The sequence below is a fragment of the Henckelia pumila genome, chromosome 2 (genome assembly GCF_033568475.1).
Source record: "Henckelia pumila isolate YLH828 chromosome 2, ASM3356847v2, whole genome shotgun sequence".
NCBI lineage: Eukaryota > Viridiplantae > Streptophyta > Magnoliopsida > Lamiales > Gesneriaceae > Henckelia > Henckelia pumila.
In genome coordinates this window covers 139,190,778-139,216,023 of record NC_133121.1, presented here as the reverse complement: position 1 = coordinate 139,216,023, position 25,246 = coordinate 139,190,778, and the positions used below count along the sequence as shown (strand labels likewise).

The window sequence follows — 25,246 nt, the reverse complement described above, 5'->3', positions numbered from 1 at the left end:
ATGCATGAGTCGGGGGATGGTATTTTTATCAGATGATTCGGGACGGGTGACTGACTGCATTTTAGAGATGAACACACATTATGTATTGAATGATCATTATCCTATCTATCTACCCGGTTCCCCACCCCATTACTTCCCATGTCCCCTTGTTCCCTTGACTCTCTCTTCTTCCCTATCCTCTACACGATTCTTTCCCCTTCTCTCCATTCTATCATCTTCTCCTTCTTGTTTCTTTATTGAACCTTCACGGTTCTTCAAGAAAGTCACAAGCCAAAGTTCCAAATCTCGTTCTTGGTGTGGTTAGCTCGTTGCCAAGAATCCGAATCAACTTCGTCTTCATTTCAAGGCAGGTACAAATTAAAAGATTTTGAAACCCATTCAAGCTATTATGTATTTTGATATGAATTGTTGTGTGTTGAGATATTTATGCATGATTTTCATGAATTTCAAGAGCATGAAGTTATGATTTTACGAGATCGTGAAGCGTAGGTTGTTCTTGTCAAGTACTTGAGTTGATTCAAGAGGTTCATGTTCTTTTAAGATTTTAATGTTTTGAAGTTAGTTAAACCATGTTCAATTACAAGAAAATGAGCTTTGATGATTTATGTAGTTAGGATTTTGATTAAAAGAAGTTTATGTTTGAAGTTTGAAGTGTTGAAATTGTGTTTGGTGGCACCGGATTACCTATACTTGTTATGATTTTGAGGATAACAATTAGGGTAGTAATCCAAATGATATGAGGCCAATTCTATTTGAAAGCTAGCTTATTTATCTACAACTTTCATGTTTTGATTTTTGTCAAAATAATTTTGGAAGATTGGTCAAAATCACCCCAAAGTGTGTAGAGTGTTTTGATTTCCCGGCAGTGACATATTTGGGGAGAATGAGCATAAATTTTTACTGCAAACTCCAATTGAGGTGCGGTTTTCGGCATTAGAAAGAAAAGATCCAGAGCTACAACTTTCATGTTTATCACTCTTTCAAATTCTAACTTAAAAATAGAGTTTCGGAGCGAGCAAGATGAACCATTTGCGCAGGTCAGGCGCGCCCGCGCCTAGAAGTTGAGCGGCCGCGCCTTTCACTCGAAATTCATGATTTTTTTATGTTATTTTAGGGTCCTAAATTCATGATTATGATCTTCAAAGGCTTATAAAATATATTTAAGAGTTTCTATGCAAAAAGTTTCAAGTTTTAAGTCAAGAACGACAAGAACGACTTACGTGGATCGATTACGCTATGTGATGCATGTAAATGTCTAAGTTTCATTCATGAAACTTATGTTCAATATGAAAGTATGATTTTTATCATCTATGACATGCATGAAGTAATGGAGTAAAGTTTTATGTTAATGAAATGAAAGTTATGATGGAATTTACGATGAAACAATGATGTTTCATAATGAATGAAATGATATGATGAATGATGTTAAGATGAATCATGATATGATATGTTGATGCATGAAAAGATTTTGATGTCTTATGTGTCTTTGTGGTGGCAAACACGGGATTGGTGCTCCGGTTTGGGCTCCGGAGAGGGCCTTTCCAAACATGGCTCATGAGATAGATAAGTACACGGGACTGGTGCTCCGGGATGAGCTCCGGAGAGGGCCTTTCCAAAGAACGAATGTTATGAGGCTTAGTGCCATATGCTTGTTGATCAACAAGAAAAGGATGAATGTGCCCATTATGACGGTTGCCACAATTTCGCATAATTCGTCACCAAATGATGAGTTTATGTTATGTTATGTTACGTTTAAATGATATTTTAAATCTCACGATTTTTACTGCATATACTTGCTGAGTCTTTAGACTCACTATACTTGAATGGTGCAGGTAATGAGGATGACATTTATGCATATGTCGACGAGTTTAATGTCGGACATGAAGAAGAGCAAGGAGTCGGACCGGCGGGCGATGCATGAATGTGTTATGTGTTGAGTGTGATATGCTATGTCTTGAGCTATTTGCAACTTTATGATGTATTTTAAGGTTGTAAACAAGTTTTATAAATTTTAAGGTTTGGATTTGGTTTGTAAACTATTCTGAAATGTTTTAAGTAAGGTTTGATGTATGCATACATCTTTCAAAAAAAAAAAATTTCTTTTCCGCGTTATTGTAAGGTTATGTTAGTTTTGTAACATCTTCATCGGTTGAGGGCGTTACAGTTTGGTATCAGAGCAGTTCGCTCTGGGTTTTCTTGAAACATTCATGCATACTCGCCACGACTCCAACGCTCAGTCTTCATGTCTGTAAGTTATGATGTTTATTCGATTATGTGTATGATAATGCGATGAGATATTGTATGCATGTTACATGTTAAAGTATATTTACGTATTGAATCGTGACTGAGCGGTGTGGATAATATTGGACTTTAGGACTATGGCATCACGTAGGGGAAATAACACCAACGCCAACGCCAATGCCGCTAACAACAACCATAATGATCGCGGGCCAGATAGTGAGAACAATCAAAACAACCAGTTTTTGGCGGGATTAACTGCTCTGCTTCAAGAGCAAAGCCGTGCTCAGGGAGCTCAAATCCAACAGTTGCTTCAAGCCCAAACAGCTAATGCCGGAAATAACCATCCTGCGGCTAATAAAAACCCTATCTACAAAAGGTTCTTAGAGTTGGGACCACCTGAGTTCAAAGGAGAGACTGATCCTTTGATTGCGGAACAATGGTTCCAAGCTATGGAGACTGCTTTTGAATTCATGCAGATCACGGATGCGGATAGATTGAGATGTGCTACCTATATGTTCCGTGATGACGCTCGTGTTTGGTGGAATGGAGCCAAAGCAGCGTTGAACCTAACCACCCTTACTTGGAATGGATTCAAGGATGTGTTCTACGGCAAATATTTCACGGTGAGCACCCGAAACAGGTTGGCTAGAGAGTTTTTGGAGATCCGTCAAGGAAACATGTCAATTGCGGAGTATGTAAAGAAGTTTGAAAGGGGAAGATACTTTGTACCGATGATTTCTGGTGATCCTGCTGAAGAGTTGAAACAATTTACAGAAGGGTTGAATGCCTTCATCAGAAAGGATGTTAGACTAAGTGGAGCGAAAAATTACAAAGAAGCGGTAGATCAGGCCATGCTGTCCGAAAAGGACAGAAACGATATTATCAAAGAGTCACAGGCAAAGAGATCTAACTATCAGGGTCGAGACCAACAAGGAAATTCTAACAGAAAGAGGCCGTACCAAGCCCCTCCCCAACACCGACCGTACCAACAACAACAGCCTCGACCTCAAGGGCAAAAACAGTTGGCTCTGCCAGCACCAAAACCGGCAAATGCACCAACTTGTCAAAAATGTGGAAAACTTCATTCAGGCCAATGTATGATGGGAACTGGTGTATGTTACTTGTGCAAACAACCAGGACATTTTGCAAAGGAATGTCCCCAACAAAGAGGACCGGTCAAAGGCCGAGTGTTTGCCATGACTCATGAGCAAGTGGACACAAACTCAGCCATCGTCACAGGTATGATTAATGTTTCCAGTATTCCTGCTCATATATTAATTGATACTGGAGCTACACATTCATTCATATCTGTTGAATTTGTTAATAAATCGGGTTTGGTACCGGATAAGTCAATTTCGGGGTTTAGTATATCTTTGCCTTCAGGGGAAGAATTGAGTAGTGATTTGATTATCAGAGGATGCAGTATACAGATGCAAGGTCATGAGTTGTATGCTGATCTTATTATCCTCAAAATGTCGGACTTTGACGTGATATTTGGTATGGATTGGTTGTCTTGTTACGAGGCTACCATAGACTGTAAACGGAGGACGGTTTCCTTGAAAACTAAGGATGGAGAAACGTTTCTATTCCATGCCACACCGAAAAATAATTCATCTCTTTTAATTTCAGTAGGTAAGGCATGGCAACTGTTGAATAAAGGATGTGAAGGTTTCCTCGCAAGTGTCACTTGCAACCAAGAATTACCTCGACCGAAACTTGAAGACGTCGAGGTAGTGAGAGATTTCCCAGAAGTATTTCCTGATGATATTGTAGGATTACCTCCAGCTAGGGAGGTAGAATTTGGGATTGAATTAATGCCCGGAACCCAACCAGCTTCCAAAGCACCATACAGATTAGCACCGACTGAAATGAAAGAATTGAAGGAGCAACTACAAGAGCTACTCAATAAAGGCTTTATTAGACCGAGTATATCGCCTTGGGGTGCACCGGTATTGTTTGTCAAGAAGAAAGATGGGTCTATGAGACTGTGCATCGATTATAGAGAGCTGAATCGAGTAACAGTGAAGAACAAATATCCACTGCCAAGGATTGATGATTTGTTTGACCAGTTACAAGAGGCAGTAGTATTCTCCAAGATCGATTTGAGATCAGGTTATCACCAATTGAAGGTGAAAGATGAAGATATTCATAAGACGGCTTTTAGGACTCGTTATGGCCACTACGAGTTTTTAGTCATGCCATTTGGAGTTACCAATGCACCGGCAGTATTCATGGATCTTATGAACAGAGTGTTTCAGCCTTTCTTAGATCAGTTTGTCATAGTATTCATAGATGACATACTGATATACTCTCGTAGTTCAGATGAGCATCGTCAGCATCTAACTACAGTCTTGCAGATTCTGAAAGAAAAACAATTGTTTGCTAAGTTCAGTAAGTGTGAATTTTGGCTGGAACAGATTGCATTTTTGGGTCACATAGTTTCGGCTAAGGGAATAGAGGTTGATTCAGCAAAGATAGAAGCAATTAAAAATTGGGTTACTCCAAAGAATGCTACAGAGATACGGAGTTTCTTGGGATTAGCGGGTTACTATAGGAGATTCATTCAGGATTTCTCCAAGATAGCGCTGCCACTAACATCATTAACTCGCAAAAGTGTGAAGTTTGAATGGTCTAATCAGTGTGAGAAAAGCTTTTTAGTGTTAAAGAAAAAGTTGATGACAGCACCAGTACTAGCCATACCAGAAGGAACAGGTCGATTCGTAATTTATACAGATGCTTCCAAGAGTGGATTAGGGGCTGTCTTGATGCAAGATGGAAAGGTGATAGCATATGCTTCACGACAGTTGAAGATTCATGAAAAGAATTACCCTACCCATGACCTTGAATTGGCAGCAGTTGTCTTCGCACTCAAACTGTGGAGACATTACCTTTATGGTGAGAAGTGTCAGATTTTCACTGATCATAAGAGTTTGAAGTACTTCTTCACCCAGAAGGAGTTGAACATGAGGCAGAGAAGATGGCTCGAATTGGTGAAAGATTATGACTGTAATATTAGCTACCATCCGGGTAAAGCTAATGTAGTAGCAGATGCTTTGAGTCGTAAATCTGCAACCTTGAACAGAATGACAACTCAACAAGAGTTGATTGCAGATTTTGAACGACTCAGATTGGAAGTAGTTGAGCCGATGGAAGTTTGTGCCCTATCAGCCTTAACAATGGTTCCAAGTTTGCTCGACAAGATTCGAACAGGTCAGGCTTCAGACCAGCAATTATTAACTTGGAAACTTAAAGATGAAGCTAAAGGGGGTGCATTGTATACAGTGAAGGATGGGATCGTGCATCACAAAGGGCGAAAGTGGGTACCAGCAGTAGATTCACTGAGGGAAGATGTGATGACTGAGGCTCACACTGTACCATATTCTATTCATCCAGGGAGTACAAAGATGTTCAAGGATTTACAGATACTATACTGGTGGCCAGGTATGAAGAAAGACATCGTTAAGTTTGTTAGCGAATGTTTGACATGTCAACAGGTCAAAGTTGAACATCAAAGGCCAGCAGGACTTCTGAAACCATTACACATTCCCACTTGAAAATGGGAAGATGTCACCATGGACTTTGTGATTGGACTGCCAATTACACAACGAAGAATGAATTCAATATGGATAATAGTTGATAGGTTGACGAAGTCAGCTCACTTTTTACCAGTTAGAAACAACTTCTTGATGAATCAATATGCAGAGTTGTATATTCGAGAGGTAGTTAGATTGCATGGAGTTCCAGCAAGGATAGTCTCTGACAGGGATCCCAGGTTCACATCAAACTTTTGGAAGAGTCTACATCATGGATTGGGGACAAAGTTAGCCTTCAGTACAGCTTTTCATCCACAAACAGATGGACAATCTGAGCGAGTGATTCAGATACTGGAGGATTTACTTAGGGCTTGCATGATTGACTTCGGAGGAAATTGGGAATCGAAATTGCCTTTAGTGGAGTTCACATATAACAATAGTTATCAAGCTACTATTGGAATGGCTCCTTATGAGGCTTTGTATGGGAGAAAGTGTAGGACTCCATTGCATTGGGATGAAGTGGGAGAAAAAGCTGTATTGGGACCAGAAATAGTGCAACAGACAATCGACATGATAGCAAAAGTCAAGGACAGAATGTTGACAGCACAGAGTCGACAGAAAAGCTACGCCGATAAGAGGCGTAGAGACTTGGAGTTTCAGGTAGGTGATCATGTGTTCTTGAAAGTGTCACCTTGGAAAGGAGTTTTGAGATTTGGGAAGAAAGGAAAGTTGAGTCCGAGATATATAGGGTCTTTCGAGATCCTAGACAAGATTGGAGAAAGAGCCTATCGATTAGCATTGCCTCCAAATCTAGAAGGAGTACACGACGTCTTCCATGTCTCGATGTTGAGGAAGTATATCTCAAATCCTTCCCATGTCATTCGTCATGAACCAGTTCAGTGGACGCCATACTTGTCATATGAAGAGGTACCTATCCAAATTTTGGATACACAAGTCCGGAAGTTGAGAAACAAAGAGATCAAGATGGTAAAGGTCTTATGGCGCAATCAATTAGTGGAAGAGGCTACTTGGGAGACTGAACAAGATATGTGTTGCCGATACCCAGAATTATTTGGTGAGTCGAATTTTGAGGACAAAATTCTTTTAAGGAGGGTAGAGTTGTAAGGTCCAAATCCACTAAACTCACTTACGATGATTTTAAAATAATTTTTATGATTTTATGCCATAAATTGTTTAAGTTATGATTTAATGATTATGGTTTCATGATATAATTATTTTATGTTTAACGCTTTCGATTAAGTTAATGGTTTTAGGTCGAGTTTGATTTTGGAATCATGGGACGAGGCTAACCTACGAACGAGATGATAGAGCGTATTTTTACGAACGTTTTAAGTATAATATTGATATGTTTTTGATGCATGAGTCGGGGGATGGTATTTTTATCAGATGATTCGGGACGGGTGACTGACTGCATTTTAGAGATGAACACACATTATGTATTGAATGATCATTATCCTATCTATCTACCCGGTTCCCCACCCCATTACTTCCCATGTCCCCTTGTTCCCTTGACTCTCTCTTCTTCCCTATCCTCTACACGATTCTTTCCCCTTCTCTCTATTCTATCATCTTCTCCTTCTTGTTTCTTTATTGAACCTTCACGGTTCTTCAAGAAAGTCACAAGCCAAAGTTCCAAATCTCGTTCTTGGTGTGGTTAGCTCGTTGCCAAGAATCCGAATCAACTTCGTCTTCATTTCAAGGCAGGTACAAATTAAAAGATTTTGAAACCCATTCAAGCTATTATGTATTTTGATATGAATTGTTGTGTGTTGAGATATTTATGCATGATTTTCATGAATTTCAAGAGCATGAAGTTATGATTTTACGAGATCGTGAAGCGTAGGTTGTTCTTGTCAAGTACTTGAGTTGATTCAAGAGGTTCATGTTCTTTTAAGATTTTAATGTTTTGAAGTTAGTTAAACCATGTTCAATTACAAGAAAATGAGCTTTGATGATTTATGTAGTTAGGATTTTGATTAAAAGAAGTTTATGTTTGAAGTTTGAAGTGTTGAAATTGTGTTTGGTGGCACCGGATTACCTATACTTGTTATGATTTTGAGGATAACAATTAGGGTAGTAATCCAAATGATATGAGGCCAATTCTATTTGAAAGCTAGCTTATTTATCTACAACTTTCATGTTTTGATTTTTGTCAAAATAATTTTGGAAGATTGGTCAAAATCACCCCAAAGTGTGTAGAGTGTTTTGATTTCCCGGCAGTGACATATTTGGGGAGAATGAGCATAAATTTTTACTGCAAACTCCAATTGAGGTGCGGTTTTCGGCATTAGAAAGAAAAGATCCAGAGCTACAACTTTCATGTTTATCACTCTTTCAAATTCTAACTTAAAAATAGAGTTTCGGAGCGAGCAAGATGAACCATTTGCGCAGGTCAGGCGCGCCCGCGCCTAGAAGTTGAGCGGCCGCGCCTTTCACTCGAAATTCATGATTTTTTTATGTTATTTTAGGGTCCTAAATTCATGATTATGATCTTCAAAGGCTTATAAAATATATTTAAGAGTTTCTATGCAAAAAGTTTCAAGTTTTAAGTCAAGAACGACAAGAACGACTTACGTGGATCGATTACGCTATGTGATGCATGTAAATATCTAAGTTTCATTCATGAAACTTATGTTCAATATGAAAGTATGATTTTTATCATCTATGACATGCATGAAGTAATGGAGTAAAGTTTTATGTTCATGAAATGAAAGTTATGATGGAATTTACGATGAAACAATGATGTTTCATAATGAATGAAATGATATGATGAATGATGTTAAGATGAATCATGATATGATATGTTGATGCATGAAAAGATTTTGATGTCTTATGTGTCTTTGTGGTGGCAAACACGGGATTGGTGCTCCGGTTTGGGCTCCGGAGAGGGCCTTTCCAAACATGGCTCATGAGACAGATAAGTACACGGGACTGGTGCTCCGGGATGAGCTCCGGAGAGGGCCTTTCCAAAGAACGAATGTTATGAGGCTTAGTGCCATATGCTTGTTGATCAACAAGAAAAGGATGAATGTGCCCATTATGACGGTTGCCACAATTTCGCATAATTCGTCACCAAATGATGAGTTTATGTTATGTTATGTTACGTTTAAATGATATTTGAAATCTCACGATTTTTACTGCATATACTTGCTGAGTCTTTAGACTCACTATACTTGAATGGTGCAGGTAATGAGGATGACATTTATGCATATGTCGACGAGTTTAATGTCGAACATGAAGAAGAGCAAGGAGTCGGACCGGCGGGCGATGCATGAATGTGTTATGTGTTGAGTGTGATATGGTATGTCTTGAGCTATTTGCAACTTTATGATGTATTTTAAGGTTGTAAACAAGTTTTATAAATTTTAAGGTTTGGATTTGGTTTGTAACTATTCTGAAATGTTTTAAGTAAGGTTTGATGTATGCATACATCTTTCAAAAAAAAAAAAAAATTTCTTTTTCGCGTTATTGTAAGGTTATGTTAGTTTTGTAACATCTTCATCGGTTGAGGGCGTTACATCGTCTACTTCTGATTTTCAGTTTAACCTTTTATTTTCAAATACTACTTCCTTCCTAAAAGTAAAAACTATTGCACACACTCGAGAAAGATTATTATAACTAGTGTATTGATGCACTTGTATAATATTTTTGTAATTAATTTGATTTATATTTAAATAAGAGTAATATCATAATTGTAAAAATCATCGAGTGATTAAACTACAATTTGAAATATCGAAATTAAAAAAAAAAAAAACAAATGTGTAATATCTATATCACATATGAGCAATTTGAATAGAAAAAAGATGGTATTTAAAGGACAGATTCTTTATATATAAGAAAAGATATTTAATAGTAAAAATATAAAATAAAAATATTGTTAATACAATCAATTAACAATTTTCATTTAAGAGTTTCAACCTGGTGGTCACTAAAAAATAATAATTGTAGATTTCAATCTAAAAAACACAATATACTACAAATTATGCTAACTAGTCATTAAAATATTTTCCAATGTTTTCATTACTGGATCGGTGATCGAACCAGTTTACCTTAAAAAAATGTCCAACCGATCGGACCGAAAAATTATTTATATAATATAATATATTTTTTAAAACCTAAAAGACGTATATAAATAGAAAATATATAGATTTATCATAGTTTGAAAACTAAATAATTATATAAATATATTCAAAATATTAATTTTAGTTATATATATTTTAAAAATAGATTAATTAATTAAAAAAACTCTAGTACTACTAAAATAATAATAGTTTTAATGAAGTACAAATTTCAAATAATCTTGTATATATATATATATATTAAAATATTAAATTAAGGTTTTAAAATTAAAAAAAATATTTTAAAAAATAAAAAAAATTCGAAAAACCGGTTGAACCGGTTCTGGGTCGGTTTTTTGATCGGTTCGACCGATTCTGACCGTAAAAAATGATTTTTAAGAACAATTCGAATTGGACCAGTGACCGATTTTCGGTCGATCCGATCCGATTTTAAAAACATGGCCTATTTCATCGACTCAAACACGACATTTTTTCTCGATCATATTTTCATTTTAATGTTGGTTTAATATCTTTTTATATATATATATTGAAAATATTAGAAAAAAATAAAAATAAAAAGGGTTACATATAAAGATTCGAAACTAAGAAACGTCACATCTGAAATAAATAAAAAATTGTGTGGGTGGCGTCTGCAAATAACAGGCTTTTGAAATACTCGTGCGAGAGAGATTAAAGGTGGACAGTTCCGCTAAAAGTGGGGGCTCCGTCTCAGTGGCATTCTTGTTATTGTATCCCAACTTTAAGCCCAATTCTTTTCCAGAATTTTTAGGCTAAATAGTATACGTTTCAGAGATCGAGACGTATTAAGAGCGGGTTGGCCCTACCAAAAATTCATATGTTAATAATAATAATAATAATTATTATTATTTTTATTATTATTAAGGGATAGGATAATAAAAATAATGAAGTATTGATTATTGTTATTATATGTCAAATTATTTTGATATATAATAATAATCTAACAATTATTAAGTAATAATATATTTCTTGATATATTGATTTTATTTTTATTTTGTGTGTTGGTGGGTCGTAAATGCCATTTCCACGGACTGTGGTGTAATTATTGTTAACCTGATAGTCTCAGACTTATATTAAATAAAATCACCTTTGCTTTAGTTATTGTTTCCATTACTTTTTGGAGACATGATTAATTTGCAACATAATAATCACTATCATCCAACTCAAATGGATAATGCTTAATTTGATTCCTTAAAATAAATGGACAAATGATATCAACCTTGAATTCGATTTTTCATATAAATGTTTTATTTGATGAACTTGTCACTTGTCACATATGTTTTATTTAGTGTTATTTGTCTGTTAAACATAGTTTGTAAGCTATTTTGTTAGTTTGAAGATTTTACACAATATATATCTAAAAGTAACAGCTACTTATAAGTGTTCTATCATCATAAAAAAATTTATATGATTTTCAAATCGAAACATTGATAATACTCGAACACTTTTTGAACATATCTCAACTCAATCACTCATTATCATCTCTATAAAATTTATTTGATCCATATGCCAACTAATCTACATAAAACTCTCGTGAAACGGTATTACGAGTCAATTTTGTGAGACAAAGCTTTTATTCGACTCCACACATTTAAAAAATATTATCTTTATGCCAAAAATATTATTTTCCATTAATTGTAGATATGAATCGGATTCATGCTTCTAATGGATATAGCTTAATGAGACTGTTTCACAAGACACATACTAAATAATCTAATATAGACAAACATTTTTTTTATTTACAAAATTGAATAAGAAACAAAAGTAAATAAGCTTAAAAATATTCACAGTAAGGAAGTCTTTGTAACATATAAAAAAATGGTTCAGTATTCATTTGTAAAAAATTGCAAATAACAGCCGAAAATCACTTCTTTAAATGTTGCAAATATTACTTAAATGTAAACTTAATGAATCATATACATGAATAGAATAGGGATGAAACCATGCTTTACCGAACATAAACAAGCCACAACCATTGGATCAGTTGAGCCATACCTCGATCCAAAAACTATGTTGCATACATCATAGTATACACCATAGACTATGGCAAAATTTTGTAACACAAATATAAAATACTTATAATTTTTCATTTAATCACGAAGGTGAAGTGAAATTTATTTGCATTGAATGGAAAAACTGAATTCTCCTTGTCTTGGTGGGTGGGTGACCTTAATTTAAAAATTATAATTATTAATCGAAAGAAATATTTATTTGAATATTGCTTTCTTTTTTTTCCCCTCCCCAAAATACAAGAAGAATAATAAAAAATAATAATACTATAAAAAGGTAAGGCAAATTGCAAAACAAACAAAGAGACGAGTGGGGTTTACCCAATGGCTGTGGGTTCTGTACTGTCTCAGCTTGTCCTCTCCACTTCAAACAGTTTATTTTCCTTTTTTCCCCTTTTGTAAAACATAATTAAATTATGTAATAAAGAGTTTTAAAACAATCATGCAATTTTCATAAATCCAAACGACTATAACATATATATATTTTTACAAAATTTAAACAAACAAATCAAATCGAAATAATGAAAATTATTTTATTAATCTATATATAAAAATAATAATAATAATAATAATAATCATAAAGAAATATTAATGTCTGGGCTTATTACAACAGTTTTTTCACAAAGGGGCGCCACCATATTGGCTTATTTTGCCTTTTGCCTCTGTGCTTCCCGAGCAAGCGTCCATGTCTGCTGAAACTGCTCCCTTCTCTCACAACTGCCAATGGGGGAGGAGGAATCATACTTTGAATTTCCTGCTACTGTTTGATGCCATTTCTTCATGTATTTTCATCTTTTACGCTGCCTGCTAGCTCCTGCAACTAAACCATTTCTTGGTTCTTTTTTCCTTTCTGCTTTAAAGGCGCAACCTGTATTTGTTTACCAGTTCGAGGCTTTGTGGGAACCCCATAAACTATCTCAAAAAAGGGACTTGATCACTCACACCGCAGCTTCAGTATATCTGTCTATTTCTTCTTTTAGTGTGTGTGTGTGTGTGTGTGAGCTTGGGTTTCTGATCAAAGCGAGGAAAAGGTGAAATTCTTGGGGGAAGGGATGGAGATTGATCTGAACCATGCTTTGAGTGAGATGGAGAAGAATACATGCGACGAAAATGGAGGAAAATGTGATACTGGAGGATTTGGTAGTTGTGTTCGACGATGTTTGTCTACTTCAACTTCATCTTGTTCTTCGAATGCTGCATCAGGTTCCGGTTTTCCGAGTTCAGAATCTCCTAAATCATCACTGTACGCAGAGTTGTGGCATGCCTGCGCAGGCCCACTCACCAGTTTGCCTGAGAAAGGGAGTGTGGTGGTGTATTTTGCTCAAGGCCATATGGAACAGGCTGCTTCTGCTTTACCTTTTCCGCCATTGGAACTGCCCACTTTTGATCTCCCTCCGCAGATCTTTTGCCGGGTTGTGGATGTTCGGCTACTCGTAAGTAGTTCAGATTCTTTTTGAACATAGAAGCTTTCACTCTAGCTATACAGTGATTTCTTTCATTAATTGTATTGAGTTTGCCTTTTCCTTTTTTGTTTTTGTCTTGAGTAGGCTAACAAAGAAAATGATGAGGTCTACACTCAGCTGACTCTGCTTCCTCTACAAGAGGTATGGATAATTGGTAATTAAACAACTTTTATTGTTTCTTGTTTCCTATTACCAGTGACCATTGTTTCTTCATTCATGATTACTTCCTGCTATAAACTAAGTTTGGTTAAAGCTCAATTTCAATTCTTGATACTGTCATGGTGTTCGTTTAGCTGGCAGGCCTAAAATTGGAAGGAAAGGAGAAAGAAAACGCAGGAGTTGAAGGGGATGAGAATGGAGCTTCACCCTTAAAGTTGACGTCCCACATGTTCTGCAAAACTCTTACTGCTTCTGATACCAGCACACACGGAGGGTTTTCGGTTCCTCGTAGAGCTGCTGAAGATTGCTTTCCCCCTCTGGTACTACAAAGTTTTTGGCCTGACAAGAATGCTCTTAACATGTTTTCTTTGTGTTTGCCAAGATTCGACTGATTTTTGTGTGTGTTGTAGGATTATAAAGAGCAAAGGCCCTCTCAAGAACTCGTAGCCAAAGATCTTCACGGAGTGGAATGGAAGTTCAGACACATTTACAGAGGTATGAGTTTCAGTTCTATCTATGGTCTGATGTAGAAAATTTTGACAAATTGATTTTAAATCGCAGGCCAGCCGAGGCGGCATTTGCTCACAACAGGGTGGAGTATTTTTGTCAGCCAAAAGAATCTTGTATCAGGAGATGCAGTATTGTTTCTGAGGTACATTTTCATCAAACCATGGGGTTTCTGGAGCCGCATATTCACGATACATATGACGTGCTGCTGCCAGAAACCTTGATGATCTGAACTCCTTGGTCCTGTATTTTTTGAAAAAGCAAGATTAATTGAAGAAATTAAATGAAAGTTCTGATTCTTGGAAAATAAACACTTCATTCTCAATGATTTTGCTTAATAGTCCATTGGCACCCTAAACAAATTCTCCTAGCCATCTTTATTAAGGCATTAACCTAACTTTTTCTGTTGAATTCAGATTAGTGGAAATAAGCAGTCTTAGGTTAATTAGTCCTCTAATGCATCTTATGTGACCATGTAGGGGAGAAGATGGAGACTTGAGATTGGGGATTAGAAGAGCCGCTCGACCAAGAAACGGCCTTCCTGATTCCATCATTAAAAACCAGAATTCCTATCCCAATGTCCTTTCTTCAGTAGCCAATGCATTATCAAGCAATACCACATTTCATGTTTTCTACAGTCCTAGGTACTATAACACGCAAATATATTACTTTCTCAGATCGGTTGCATCTTCACGTTATTCCTTGTGGTTGTGATGGATTATGTTACGCATGACGCAGGGCGAGCCATGCTGACTTCATCATTCCCCATGAAAAATATGTGAAGTGTACCAGAGGCCAGATACCCATCGGAATGAGATTCAAAATGAAATTTGACTTGGATGATTCTCCAGAAAGAAGGTCCCTTAGAATGCAGATTAATACCTGAGATGTTCTGTCTTTTTGGTGCATTCCTATGTATGTACTTAGAAGAAGCATCTTTGATCCAGCAGGTTCAGTGGAGTGGTGACTGGAGTCAGCGACATGGATCCCTATAGATGGCCAAACTCGAAATGGAGAAGCTTGACGGTATGCTATACAATTTTACTTAACAAAACCATTGTCAATTTTCCATTTACATGACATGATTTCTACTGCCGCATAACTTATAGGTTCGTTGGGACGACAATATTGTGAGTAATCATCAAGAACGAGTTTCTCCATGGGACATTGAATTCCCAGGTAATTTTGCACCTCTGAGCATCCAATCCTCCCCAAGAATCAAGAAACTGAGGTCAAGCCTACTGGCTACCCAAGTTGGGAGCCCGATAGTTGGTATATAGCTTTCAGTTTGTTTTTGGCTTTTCAACTGCGTTATCAACTCTCATTTGGCTTTATCCAACTTCATGAACGAATGCTGGTTTTTCTTTAATGCAGGCGGGGGTGCTCGTTTTGACTTTGGGGAGTCTATAAGATCCTCTAAGGTCTTGCAAGGTCAAGAAAATGTAAATTTAGTATCACCCGTTTATAGAAGCGACAGGATTAACCACCAGCTAGATTTTGTGTCTCATTCGGCGGCAACAAATCCCATTCCAAACAGGATTGAAAAAACTTGTTACACCGACTTTGTCGGAAATCAGGCTCCTTCCTCTTTCACGGGCTTTCTGCAATCCAATTGGTCTCCTGAGGTCTTGCAAGGTCAAGAAATTTGCTCACTGAGATCTATAGCTGGGAGAAACGATACAAACCTCGGTGCTTGGTCAAAGCCTGAACTGGGTGGCAATATTTTCGACGATCATCAAAGGCCTCGACCTTGTTTTTATCCTCTAGCTTCTGAAGGTTCTAGACGCATGCTGTTTCCGCAAAAGGGCGTCTACAGAGCCAGACAAGGCCCTCTTATGCTTTCCAATTTTTCCAATATTCAGACTGGAGATCGCCCATTAAACCCGACGTCTATTTTAAGTGGAACTTCAAGAGATGGAAATGTGCCATTTCTCTCAAATGAGCGGAGGGCAGCAGAGGTGATATCAGCACCCCCCACTTCAATACTGCACCTAAAAAACGCTAATGATGAAAATAAATTGAAGGATAAGGTCCCCATATGTAAACTTTTCGGGTTTTCATTGACTGAAGATCATATTTCAGCTAATTCCCAAGGACCAAGTAAGAGGAGTTGCACAAAGGTAAAACTGAACGAACGACATACAAATAAGCACAGTACTGGTTTTGCGAATCTACGGCTAATTTTTTATACATATAGGTTCACAAGCAAGGTAGCTTGGTGGGGAGAGCCATCGATCTCGCAAGACTACAAGGTTATGATGATCTGTTGACAGAACTTGAAAGATTGTTTAGCATGGAAGGACTCTTACGTGATCCCAATAATGGATGGCGTATTTTGTACACCGACAGCGAGAATGATATGATGGTTGTTGGTGATGATCCATGGCAGTAAGTTTCAAACATTCGAAATGAACTCTTTTCCACTTTTAGACCAGAGCTTCTGTGCCAATGAAGCCTGTGGGATCATAAGAAGAAACAAGAATTTTATCTTCCTCATCACTGCTAATTACTTTTTGAGTAGTCAAGCAGTAGAAAATTGGTGTCACCGAGGCCAAAAAGCCTCGTTCCGATCATATTTTGCCATTCAAACATGACATCTTTTTTATTGTGTATGTTCCTTTCAAATGTTAACTTTGGTAGGATATTCGACTTACACTGCAGTGAATTTGTTGAAGTTGTTTCAAAGATCCACATATACACACGAGAGGAAGTGGAGAAACTGAGCATTGGAATAAACAGTGATGACACTCAAAGCTGTTTGGAAGAAGCACCACACATGACAGATGCTTCTGGGGGCCAGCTGGATTCTCCGGCAACTCTTGTTGAGATGTGAATTATGGGTTATTGAGATACAATGTCTGCTGTACTTTTACATGCTGCTGAGTAAGCTTTCCCATGTCCAATCCGTCATCGACTACGAGCCTGTGTTATCGTCATGTGAACTTTAATTATCATCAGAATCTTATAATTGTTGGGGTTACTAAGGTGGTTTCTGTTGAAATGTTTCGATTATTGAATTGTTTGTAATCTTGGAGTCAGAAAAATGAGAACCAGCAGCTGCCTTAAGATGTCATGCCAAGAATGACAATTATAGATAGGTTTTTCAATTGTAAATTATGTGTATTCTCGTTGATTCGGAAGGGATAGAAGCGGCATGGTTTGTTCAAATCGTACGCATGTCTTTTGTTTACATCTTCTGCGACGATGATTTGATATCCTTCATTTTGTTTTGATTGGTGTTTTTAGTCTCTTTTTTTTCCGATTTACAGAGTGAATATTTCTAGTATATGTTCTGTGCTATGGCATAGGACAAGAGTGAGAGAGCACAAAATATTGCAAATATCTACTTGGATTAATCAACATCTTATTGATCTATCAACTGCGTGTAGCCTATACTAACATTTTCAGCAAAGTACGAATGAGAGCTAACAAATCACATTAAATATTGTTTGTAATGATATCTTTAAAAATGCTAAGATCCTGCAATTCACAGCATCAAGCATTGGGAATCGAGGTCACATCATGAATGTTTCTACCTGACTTCCGCCTCACTGTTCTTTGAAGAGCTCGCGGCCGATTATCATTCTTCTTATTTCACTGGTGCCAGCTCCAATTTCATACAACTTTGCATCTCGAAGAAGACGACCTGTTGGATATTCGTTCACATAACCATTGCCTCCGAGACATTGAATAGCCTGAACAAATAACCAAAGTTACTACAGAATTCATTTTTTTCTAATTTCATGATTGAATTTGAGAGAAGATCACGAAAGAAATATCACATCCAGCTTAATAATATGAGCGCGTCAGAATCTTAAATTCAAGAATTCAAGACACAGTGGTGTAAAATCAAGAGGATCTTCCGACCTGAAGAGCAACCTGCGTGGCTCTTTCAGCTGAACAAAGTATAACGCCAGCACAGTCCTGGAAGACAGCATATGACCAATACTTGAGATTTAGCCTCGTGGACGTGAGAAGTCAGACACACCAAAACCTTTAAAAAAAAGGAAGGGAAAAAATATTAAAACAATGCTGGACGCACCCTTGGATTGACCTGTCCATTATCACAGTCCCGTGCAACTGAGTACACATACGACCTGTAATGAAGGGAGGAGTTAGTTAATCTATAATAGTAGGGACATAAGTGGTGATTCAAATATGTCGGTTTAAATGTCATCTAAATCTTCCACCTAGAAGACTGTAATGAAGTATACATGTCAGCAACCATTCCCTGCATTTTGAGACCAAAAATATCAATCGTAGACGTTGAATTTTTGAATAACCAGTGATGATTCTTGGTTTTGCTGTTAGTTTTGAACCTGTATAAATTGAAATTCTCCAATCGGTTGACCAAATTGTTCTCGCTGCTTAACATAAGGAAGAACAACATCAAGACATGCTTGCATGAGTCCAAGTGGTCCCCCTGCCAAAACAAGCCTCTCCAGATCTAATCCCGACATCATGACATAGACTCCTGATAAACAAGTTCAAAATCTCAAATGAAAAATTGTACTTCCGGCAGAAACACTCTTCGGTCTTTCAAACTTCAGCAAAGGAACTATGAGCCTTTTATGTCTGTTACATATTCAAATAGCCCTCTCTGGTGGGTTGGGTGACTTTAAATTTTCATTCAAAATAGAAAAAATATACATCATAGAATTGAAGCCAAGTTTATTCTTAAACCGATGCTAACTTCAATACCTTTCCCTTCCTCGCCCAAAACATTTTCTTCAGGAACAAAACAATTTTCAAAGACTAGCTCACACCTGCAATTTTTTTCATACATCATAACCATGACATTCTGTGCTAAAGTGAGCACATATTCTTCGCAGAAAAGAAAATGATCTGGAAATCAGACTTACGTATCACTTCCACGCATGCCAAGTTTGTCTAGTTTCTGGGCGGTACTAAATCTGCATAAATGACATCGCGGAAAAAACAGATGTCAAAATACTGCCATCCAAAGTACAACAGTACCTCAGTTTCAGTTAACTTCACATTATCCATTTTATCATTGTAATGCATTAGATTTGATAGCTATCATGCAGGGTGCACATGCATTTGGTCATTCAGTAAAGGATCTCATTAAATTATTATCATCCAAGTAAAACAATACCATAGACAAAAACCTCAGATAATTTGAGTTTGATTGCCAGTTTAATCTAAGTTAACTGTTAGTCAAACAAAAGTCATAAATATGGGCGCATCTCTACTGTCAGTTAATTGCACGTACCCAGGCATGCCTTTCTCTATTATAAATGCTGTTATTCCTTTTGAGCGAGCGGCCATATTTGTTTTCGCATAGACAACCTGATTCAATCAAAGCAATGATGAAAATGGAAATGAATCGGGCAAACAGATGTGAATTGCCAGGACATAATCAGTATGTCACAGAATAACACTGATTCTTGTGGTCAGCACCAATATACGAAATATCAAGGGCCCATAGACATTTTACTGCTCATCACAGGGTTGACATTTAAGTTCACTCTCATTCAGAAATTATCTTCAGCTTGCATCAAAAGTTGTCATAACAATTGTCATAACCCCCCACATTCATTTCTGTTACGGCTAACTATAAGAGTACAGGTGGTTTCATGATAAATGCCACGGTGGTGCTAGCGTCCATTTCTCACACATACTGCGTCATGTTCTATTTTCTCCTCACTTAAGTTGTGGAAAAAGTAAAACCAGTGATAGAATGCCCAACCCAACGTCCAGAACCTTACAAGAAGAATTTCAATTTTCACATGAAATATTCTATATCCCACTACTGAGACATATTTATATTCAACTGTTCAGTTTTTAGCTGATGCTCTTCAGTTGGAAATAACTTTTGAAACCAAATGGCAAAATAGCATGTTGAAAATTTTCAATTGTCCTAAACTACAGCATGAATCACAATGCATACAATTGTCAATTCTTTTAAATGCTATTGCAGGAGTTAAAGTAATGTTCACTAAAGTTCATGCTAATTGATATAAAACATCCCAATTTGAAGGTTTAAATTCCAAATAATTCCATGTGAAGTGAATTATGTTGTATCACTTTATCAATAAATGAACAAATTAGCTTTTAAGATTTTATTTCATCAGTGTCTTTCAGCAGTCTTTAGTAACAAAAAAATGAGTTCTCTGCCAGAAGAATGTGCGGAACCAGTGTTGATTTACTCTTATCTCCAGGAAATACAATTTGTCATGGTCGGGGGTTAATCACATTCATCTAGATAAACTAAAAGAAAGAAAGAAAATAACTCCAGTTGCAATCATCAAATCATGCAGAAACATTTTGATTCTTGAGAATAATACCAGTGTCTGAGCAACTGGACCATTCGTGCACCACATCTTGTTCCCATTAAGAATGTATCCACCATCAGCACGCTCAGCTTTACATTTCATGCTGACGACATCCGAACCAGCTAAATAACACAAACACGGTTGCTCAAGTCACTATGAAAACTATGTACAAATATATCATGGCTTTTATATGTCAAGATGAGAATAGGTTCAGATAAGAATCACCATTGGGTTCACTCATTGCAAGAGCTCCTACGTGCTCCCCGGTTATTAACTTCATCAAAACAATGAGAGACAGAAGTTAGCAACAAAATATAAAGAAAAGATATGTCATATAAAACTATGTTATTATAACATGAGAAAACCTGAAATCCAGAAGAAAGAAAATTAAAAAATGATATAATATGTTGCAAATTGTAAAAGTAGAGCTATCTTTACTTCACGTGAACCTTCGGAATAACCAAGTTTAAGGTATAAAACCTTTTAAAGGACATGAACTTCAGTAAATATAGAACCACAGTCAATAATCTTCCACCAATACAAAAACGGCAATGATTAGTTTGACCATTTAATAAACTAGTAAGAGTCACGGGTACCGCACTCGAGTACACACAATCTATATAATTTGTTGATCATATTAGTTATAAAATATTGATTTATCATTTTCTCTTCAATTTATTTCCTTAAATTTAATTTAATGTCTAATTCCTTAGCATTGTATGAAACAAATGTTAAATAGTTTTGCGGTGAATAAATCATTTAAAATCAAAACCAAAAACTCAGTTTTAAATCCTTCTTCTTCTTCTTTTTTTTTCCTTCTATTTTTTCCCTTTTTTTCTTTTTTTTTCCCAATTATGCTCTTATGAATATTTTTATGTTTACATTTACACCCCTACATCTTTATCTAGTCTATATTCATTTACTTATAAGTTATAATAGAAGCACAAAGTTATCAATTTTTACGATTAAAAAACTGATCAACAAATCTCAATTATATAACTGCTACCAAAAGTCACACAACTCAATAAAGATCACACCACGTGAATACACATACATAAATTTATTATTGATTTTGTATTAACATTTATTAGAAAATTTTATTAAAATTGATTAAGTTTCTCGTTGTTGATTGAATTACCAAGTAACTGTACGCTCTCAAATAAATATTTTAATTTTGAACCAAACATAATTAATAAAAAAGAAGGGTTTGAGAGCTCAAAACCAATTACCAAATAATAGTACTCTCAAATAAATATTTAGTTATGAATGGAAAACTCTATTCTATATTAACTTTTTCCTCTCACTTAAAATTTTTTAATTGATAGTTTTTTTTTAGATTAATGACCCTAATTACAATAATAAAGTCAAATAATCAAGATTTAAGTTCCACACTAATTTCTTAGGATACCCATTACAAATGCTCTAAGGATTGAAACTGTCCATATATATGACGTGTAAATAAAATGGTTTACAAATTTAAATGATTATATTAGATAAAAACTTATAAAAAAAGTTAAACCTTAAAAATTATCGAATTTAAAAGATTGTTAGACAACTAATTATTAATTCATTGGATAGTAATAATAGTTATTAGTATCAAAATTAGTAATTGAACAAAAAGTATATTAAACTAATAATAGTACAAGCATATGATAGCAATATGCAATTAATGTGCAATTAGTAAGCCATGAATGTTGATTTTGTAAGCAATATTTACTGCCATATTTATCTTTGTGTGTGTGTGTGTATATATATATATATTACTCTTATGCTCTAACTAAAATATATCACACTTTTAGGTAGGTAGTAGATAATAGATTAAGATTGAGCTTTTAATAAAGTTTCCTGGAATGATGGTTTTATTAAAGTAATAAGATCTCTGGACACTTCTCCATTGTAAAACAGTGTGGATAACTCAAAGTAATTTCATTATGATTATCGGAAAAAACAAGAAATTTTGCAGGGAAACAGATCGAGAACCTTAGGCAAGTACTTTTGCTTCTGAGGACGACTCCCATTCCTCACCTGCAAATCATCAAAGTTTCAAAAGCTTAAGAGGAATGACAGTAAGGCAGCTAATAACTTAAACTTGAGACACCTACCAATTGATTAATACATAGATTAGAATGTGCACCATAGGACAGACCAACTGATCCAGATGCACGACTAATTTCCTCCATAGCTATGCAGTGATATAAATAGCCTAGGCCAAGCCCTCCATATTCCTCTGTCAAGTTCAATAAGTTGGATGTTAGATGCATTTTGGCAAGGCATAAATGAAATGATGAATAGCAAATATATCGGGGAGGCCAGATTTTTACACCACCAAACTCACGAGAGTAGATATCTTGTAAAACGGTCTCACGGATCTATGTCTGCAAGACGGTCGACATGATTCATATTTGTATTGAAAATAATATTTTTATATAAAAATAATAATAATTTTCATAAGTTGGGTCAGGTCAGAGATTCCTCCCACAAAATTGACTCGTACAGTCTCGTAGAAGTTTTTATGAACTCAAATACTTCACAAATTCCATTCTTTATATTTTCCAATAGTTATCTTAATTTAAATTATAGATAGACTTACATATAAATAATCTACGTGGTATTTTTGCAACATTGGAGTATGTTCTGTGCATCTAAAATAGGGGAAATTGCTTTAAAAAATAAATCTTTCTAAACTTTCATATCCACTGTGTTAAGATAAAATTTTAAGATGTTTAAAAAGGAACTAATTGCTAATTTTTAATGCGAATATTTCTTTAAAACGGTTTTCAAGTAACGTTCCCAAAATAATGTAAGCGTTCCCTGATGAAAATTTTAAATTATGTGAAACTTGAGCCTGCCAAGTTTCACATAATTTAAAATTTTCATCAGGGAACGCTTACATTATTTTGGGAACGTTACTTGAAAACCAAGTTGATTAGGTTGTAAAGAAAAACTAATCAAACACAGAATCCCAGCAACAATTTACTAATTGTGATTTTTTTTGGTGACTAGAAAACGTGTAACCACTGCCACCAAAAATTTGCACCCACTTGCAAATGACTAAAAGTAGAGTTGGAAAATTTTCCAAATTGAAGGTTTGTACCTGGTGCAGTGATTCCTAAGAGATTAAAATCCCCCATCAGCTTCCACAAATTAACTTCCTGTTGTGAAAGTTGATGAAGTTAAAAGCCAAGCAATTTTCGTGGTTCAACACAAAAGAAAAAGAGCCATAGGTAACCTAACCTCTGGAAAGTAATTTGATCGGTCTATTTTTGAGGCATATGGGGCAATGTTTTCTTGAGCAAACTGGGCCACGCTTTCTTTGAACTACAAACATAACCAATAAAGAGTACTTAAACAGTATGATGAGAAACAAGCAGCAAGCAATGGCCGGCACAAGAAGAACCAAATCCGATGAATGTAGTGATAATATAACTCCAGAGATTACATATCATTATATAATGTCAATGTCAATAGTACGCCAGTGTATTCTACGACGACGTAAATGCATGCAAAATTGTTGAAGTTTAAGAACTTGAAAAGTCCTCAAATACAAGAAGTAACAAATGAATGAGAAACCTTTAAAAAAAAACAAATGAATGAATGAGAAAAAATTAGAATGTATTGTTGCATTACATGCTCACTCATGTCAAAGTACTTCCTGATTCTTAATGGAATGAATTGCAAACACAGACCTAAGAAGTTTAAACCTCCAACCAACCCCATAAATATGCTTAGATGGATGTCAACGGCTAAAGGAACCATTTGGTGATTCATCCTAGAAGCTTTAACCAATAAATAACTAGAAATTAAATCAAATTTCAGACTTTGATATAATTCAGACATAGAGACAGCCAAATTTAAACTCCATGGTTTGCAGCCACTCCAAAGTTGGTTTCTTTCTGCTCAAATCTCTGATTGCATTGGCTTATCTTCATCGAAATCATTTGGCGTTACTCTTTCTCTCTCTTTCAACAAAATCGATTAAATAAACAAGCCTCCAATCCTTGAATGCTCTGAATCAATCATGATTCGTAACTTTATTTTCTTAACACCAAAACCTCCTCAAACTGCTGGTTTTGCTAAAAACCAAACCAAACCACGCGACACAAAACAATGAAACAAACAATCAACCAACCATCATCCGCACATACCTTTGGTAGCATTATTTTCGGAAAGTCGATCAAATTCAAAACGCTAAAAAAAACCCAACACAAGCAAATAATAATCATAAAAAAATACCTGTTTCTGGGTGTCATCGAACAAAAGGGAAGTAGAAAAGGAAGCAGCAGGAAGACGGCGGAGGGCTTGTTTTCTAAACAACGACGAAGCTACGGCGCCAATTGCAGAGAACTTCTGCATCTCGTACAGCAGCAGCTGGCCGTAGTAACAATGAAGAAATCAAGAAACTTGGCAAATGCACTGATTTTCGAGCGAATATAGATTCGCTGGGAAGTAGCGTGATGAGTAGGGAGAGTGGGCAAATTAGGCAACGGATTCAAGCGGCGGCGGCGGTTCGGATCACAATATTATAAATACGTAATATGATAACTAAACTATTTTAATACTGTCGGGTTTCAATTTATATGAATTTTATATTTTCACGGTTTGGTTTATACGATGGGTTTACATAATTTTGATAAAATTATCTTAGAAATGGTAAATATGATTTAAATTTTAGCTTTTTTTTATAATTTTCATTTGATTTTTCAAGTTAAAATTATATAATTAGATAATTGAGTGGTCTTGTTTTTATTTAGTAAAATATGGTTTAAATGGTCGGTTCGATTTTGAATCACGTAAACTCTTTTAATTTTCTTCCATTTATAAAAGTAATCAACAGATTTATCCTATCTTCCAACGATGATGATTATCAACTATACTTTTACACGTCATGTGCAAATAAAGGATAGATGCAAATGATATGAT

General features: G+C 35.8%; 3 protein-coding genes across 6 annotated transcripts; 2 read left to right on the top strand and 1 right to left on the bottom strand.

Annotated features, from left to right (window-relative positions):
• Positions 1–2,378: 2,378 nt before the first annotated feature.
• Positions 2,379–5,795, top strand: LOC140878529 (uncharacterized). Its single transcript, XM_073282128.1, has 5 exons — positions 2,379–3,480; positions 3,625–4,034; positions 4,659–5,136; positions 5,284–5,612; positions 5,736–5,795. The coding sequence occupies exons 1-5, from the start codon at positions 2,379–2,381 to the stop codon at positions 5,793–5,795; spliced, it is 2,379 nt and encodes a 792-aa protein (XP_073138229.1).
• A 6,743-nt stretch (positions 5,796–12,538) lies between these two features.
• Positions 12,539–17,260, top strand: LOC140880970 (auxin response factor 4). Of its 4 annotated transcripts, none has more exons than XM_073285889.1 (12): positions 12,539–13,334; positions 13,449–13,505; positions 13,658–13,843; positions 13,934–14,018; positions 14,085–14,175; positions 14,510–14,674; positions 14,769–14,888; positions 14,981–15,056; positions 15,140–15,302; positions 15,405–16,150; positions 16,228–16,418; positions 16,692–17,260. In XM_073285889.1, the coding sequence occupies exons 1-12, from the start codon at positions 12,954–12,956 to the stop codon at positions 16,861–16,863; spliced, it is 2,433 nt and encodes an 810-aa protein (XP_073141990.1). In that variant the 5' UTR covers positions 12,539–12,953; the 3' UTR covers positions 16,864–17,260. The 4 variants fall into 4 exon arrangements, with proteins under 4 accessions (XP_073141990.1, XP_073141991.1, XP_073141993.1 ...); XM_073285890.1 differs by having other exon boundaries at positions 14,978–15,056; positions 15,140–15,209; XM_073285892.1 differs by having other exon boundaries at positions 14,978–15,056; positions 16,706–17,260.
• A 101-nt stretch (positions 17,261–17,361) lies between these two features.
• On the bottom strand, positions 17,362–24,878 carry LOC140879567 (isovaleryl-CoA dehydrogenase, mitochondrial). The gene is made up of 15 exons (XM_073283329.1): positions 24,560–24,878; positions 23,561–23,644; positions 23,421–23,478; positions 22,429–22,553; positions 22,307–22,351; positions 20,552–20,600; positions 20,339–20,448; positions 19,264–19,340; positions 18,893–18,943; positions 18,732–18,796; positions 18,350–18,504; positions 18,221–18,261; positions 18,073–18,127; positions 17,898–17,954; positions 17,362–17,725 (listed from the first exon to the last, which is right to left on the bottom strand). The coding sequence occupies exons 1-15, from the start codon at positions 24,677–24,679 to the stop codon at positions 17,579–17,581; spliced, it is 1,239 nt and encodes a 412-aa protein (XP_073139430.1). The 5' UTR covers positions 24,680–24,878; the 3' UTR covers positions 17,362–17,578.
• Between the last annotated feature and the right edge of the window lie 368 nt (positions 24,879–25,246).

What these genes read in the sequence shown, in the direction of transcription:
- LOC140878529 (XM_073282128.1), top strand. Translation starts at nt 2,379, where the DNA reads ATGGCATCACGTAGGGGAAATAACACCAACGCCAACGCCAATGCCGCT. An exon ending in AAACTCAGCCATCGTCACAG is followed by an intron (nt 3,481 to 3,624) that starts GTATGATTAATG and finishes CTTTGCCTTCAG; the next exon opens with GGGAAGAATTGAGTAGTGAT. An exon ending in GTGGAGACATTACCTTTATG is followed by an intron (nt 5,137 to 5,283) that starts GTGAGAAGTGTC and finishes AAGCTAATGTAG; the next exon opens with TAGCAGATGCTTTGAGTCGT.
- LOC140880970 (XM_073285888.1), top strand. Translation starts at nt 12,954, where the DNA reads ATGGAGATTGATCTGAACCATGCTTTGAGTGAGATGGAGAAGAATACA. An exon ending in GTTCAGACACATTTACAGAG is followed by an intron (nt 14,019 to 14,084) that starts GTATGAGTTTCA and finishes TTTAAATCGCAG; the next exon opens with GCCAGCCGAGGCGGCATTTG. An exon ending in AGTTGGGAGCCCGATAGTTG is followed by an intron (nt 15,303 to 15,404) that starts GTATATAGCTTT and finishes TCTTTAATGCAG; the next exon opens with GCGGGGGTGCTCGTTTTGAC.
- LOC140879567 (XM_073283329.1), bottom strand. Translation starts at nt 24,679, where the DNA reads ATGCAGAAGTTCTCTGCAATTGGCGCCGTAGCTTCGTCGTTGTTTAGA. An exon ending in TCGATGACACCCAGAAACAG is followed by an intron (nt 23,645 to 24,559) that starts GTATTTTTTTAT and finishes TTATGTTTGTAG; the next exon opens with TTCAAAGAAAGCGTGGCCCA. An exon ending in GATCAAATTACTTTCCAGAG is followed by an intron (nt 23,479 to 23,560) that starts GTTAGGTTACCT and finishes CTTTCACAACAG; the next exon opens with GAAGTTAATTTGTGGAAGCT.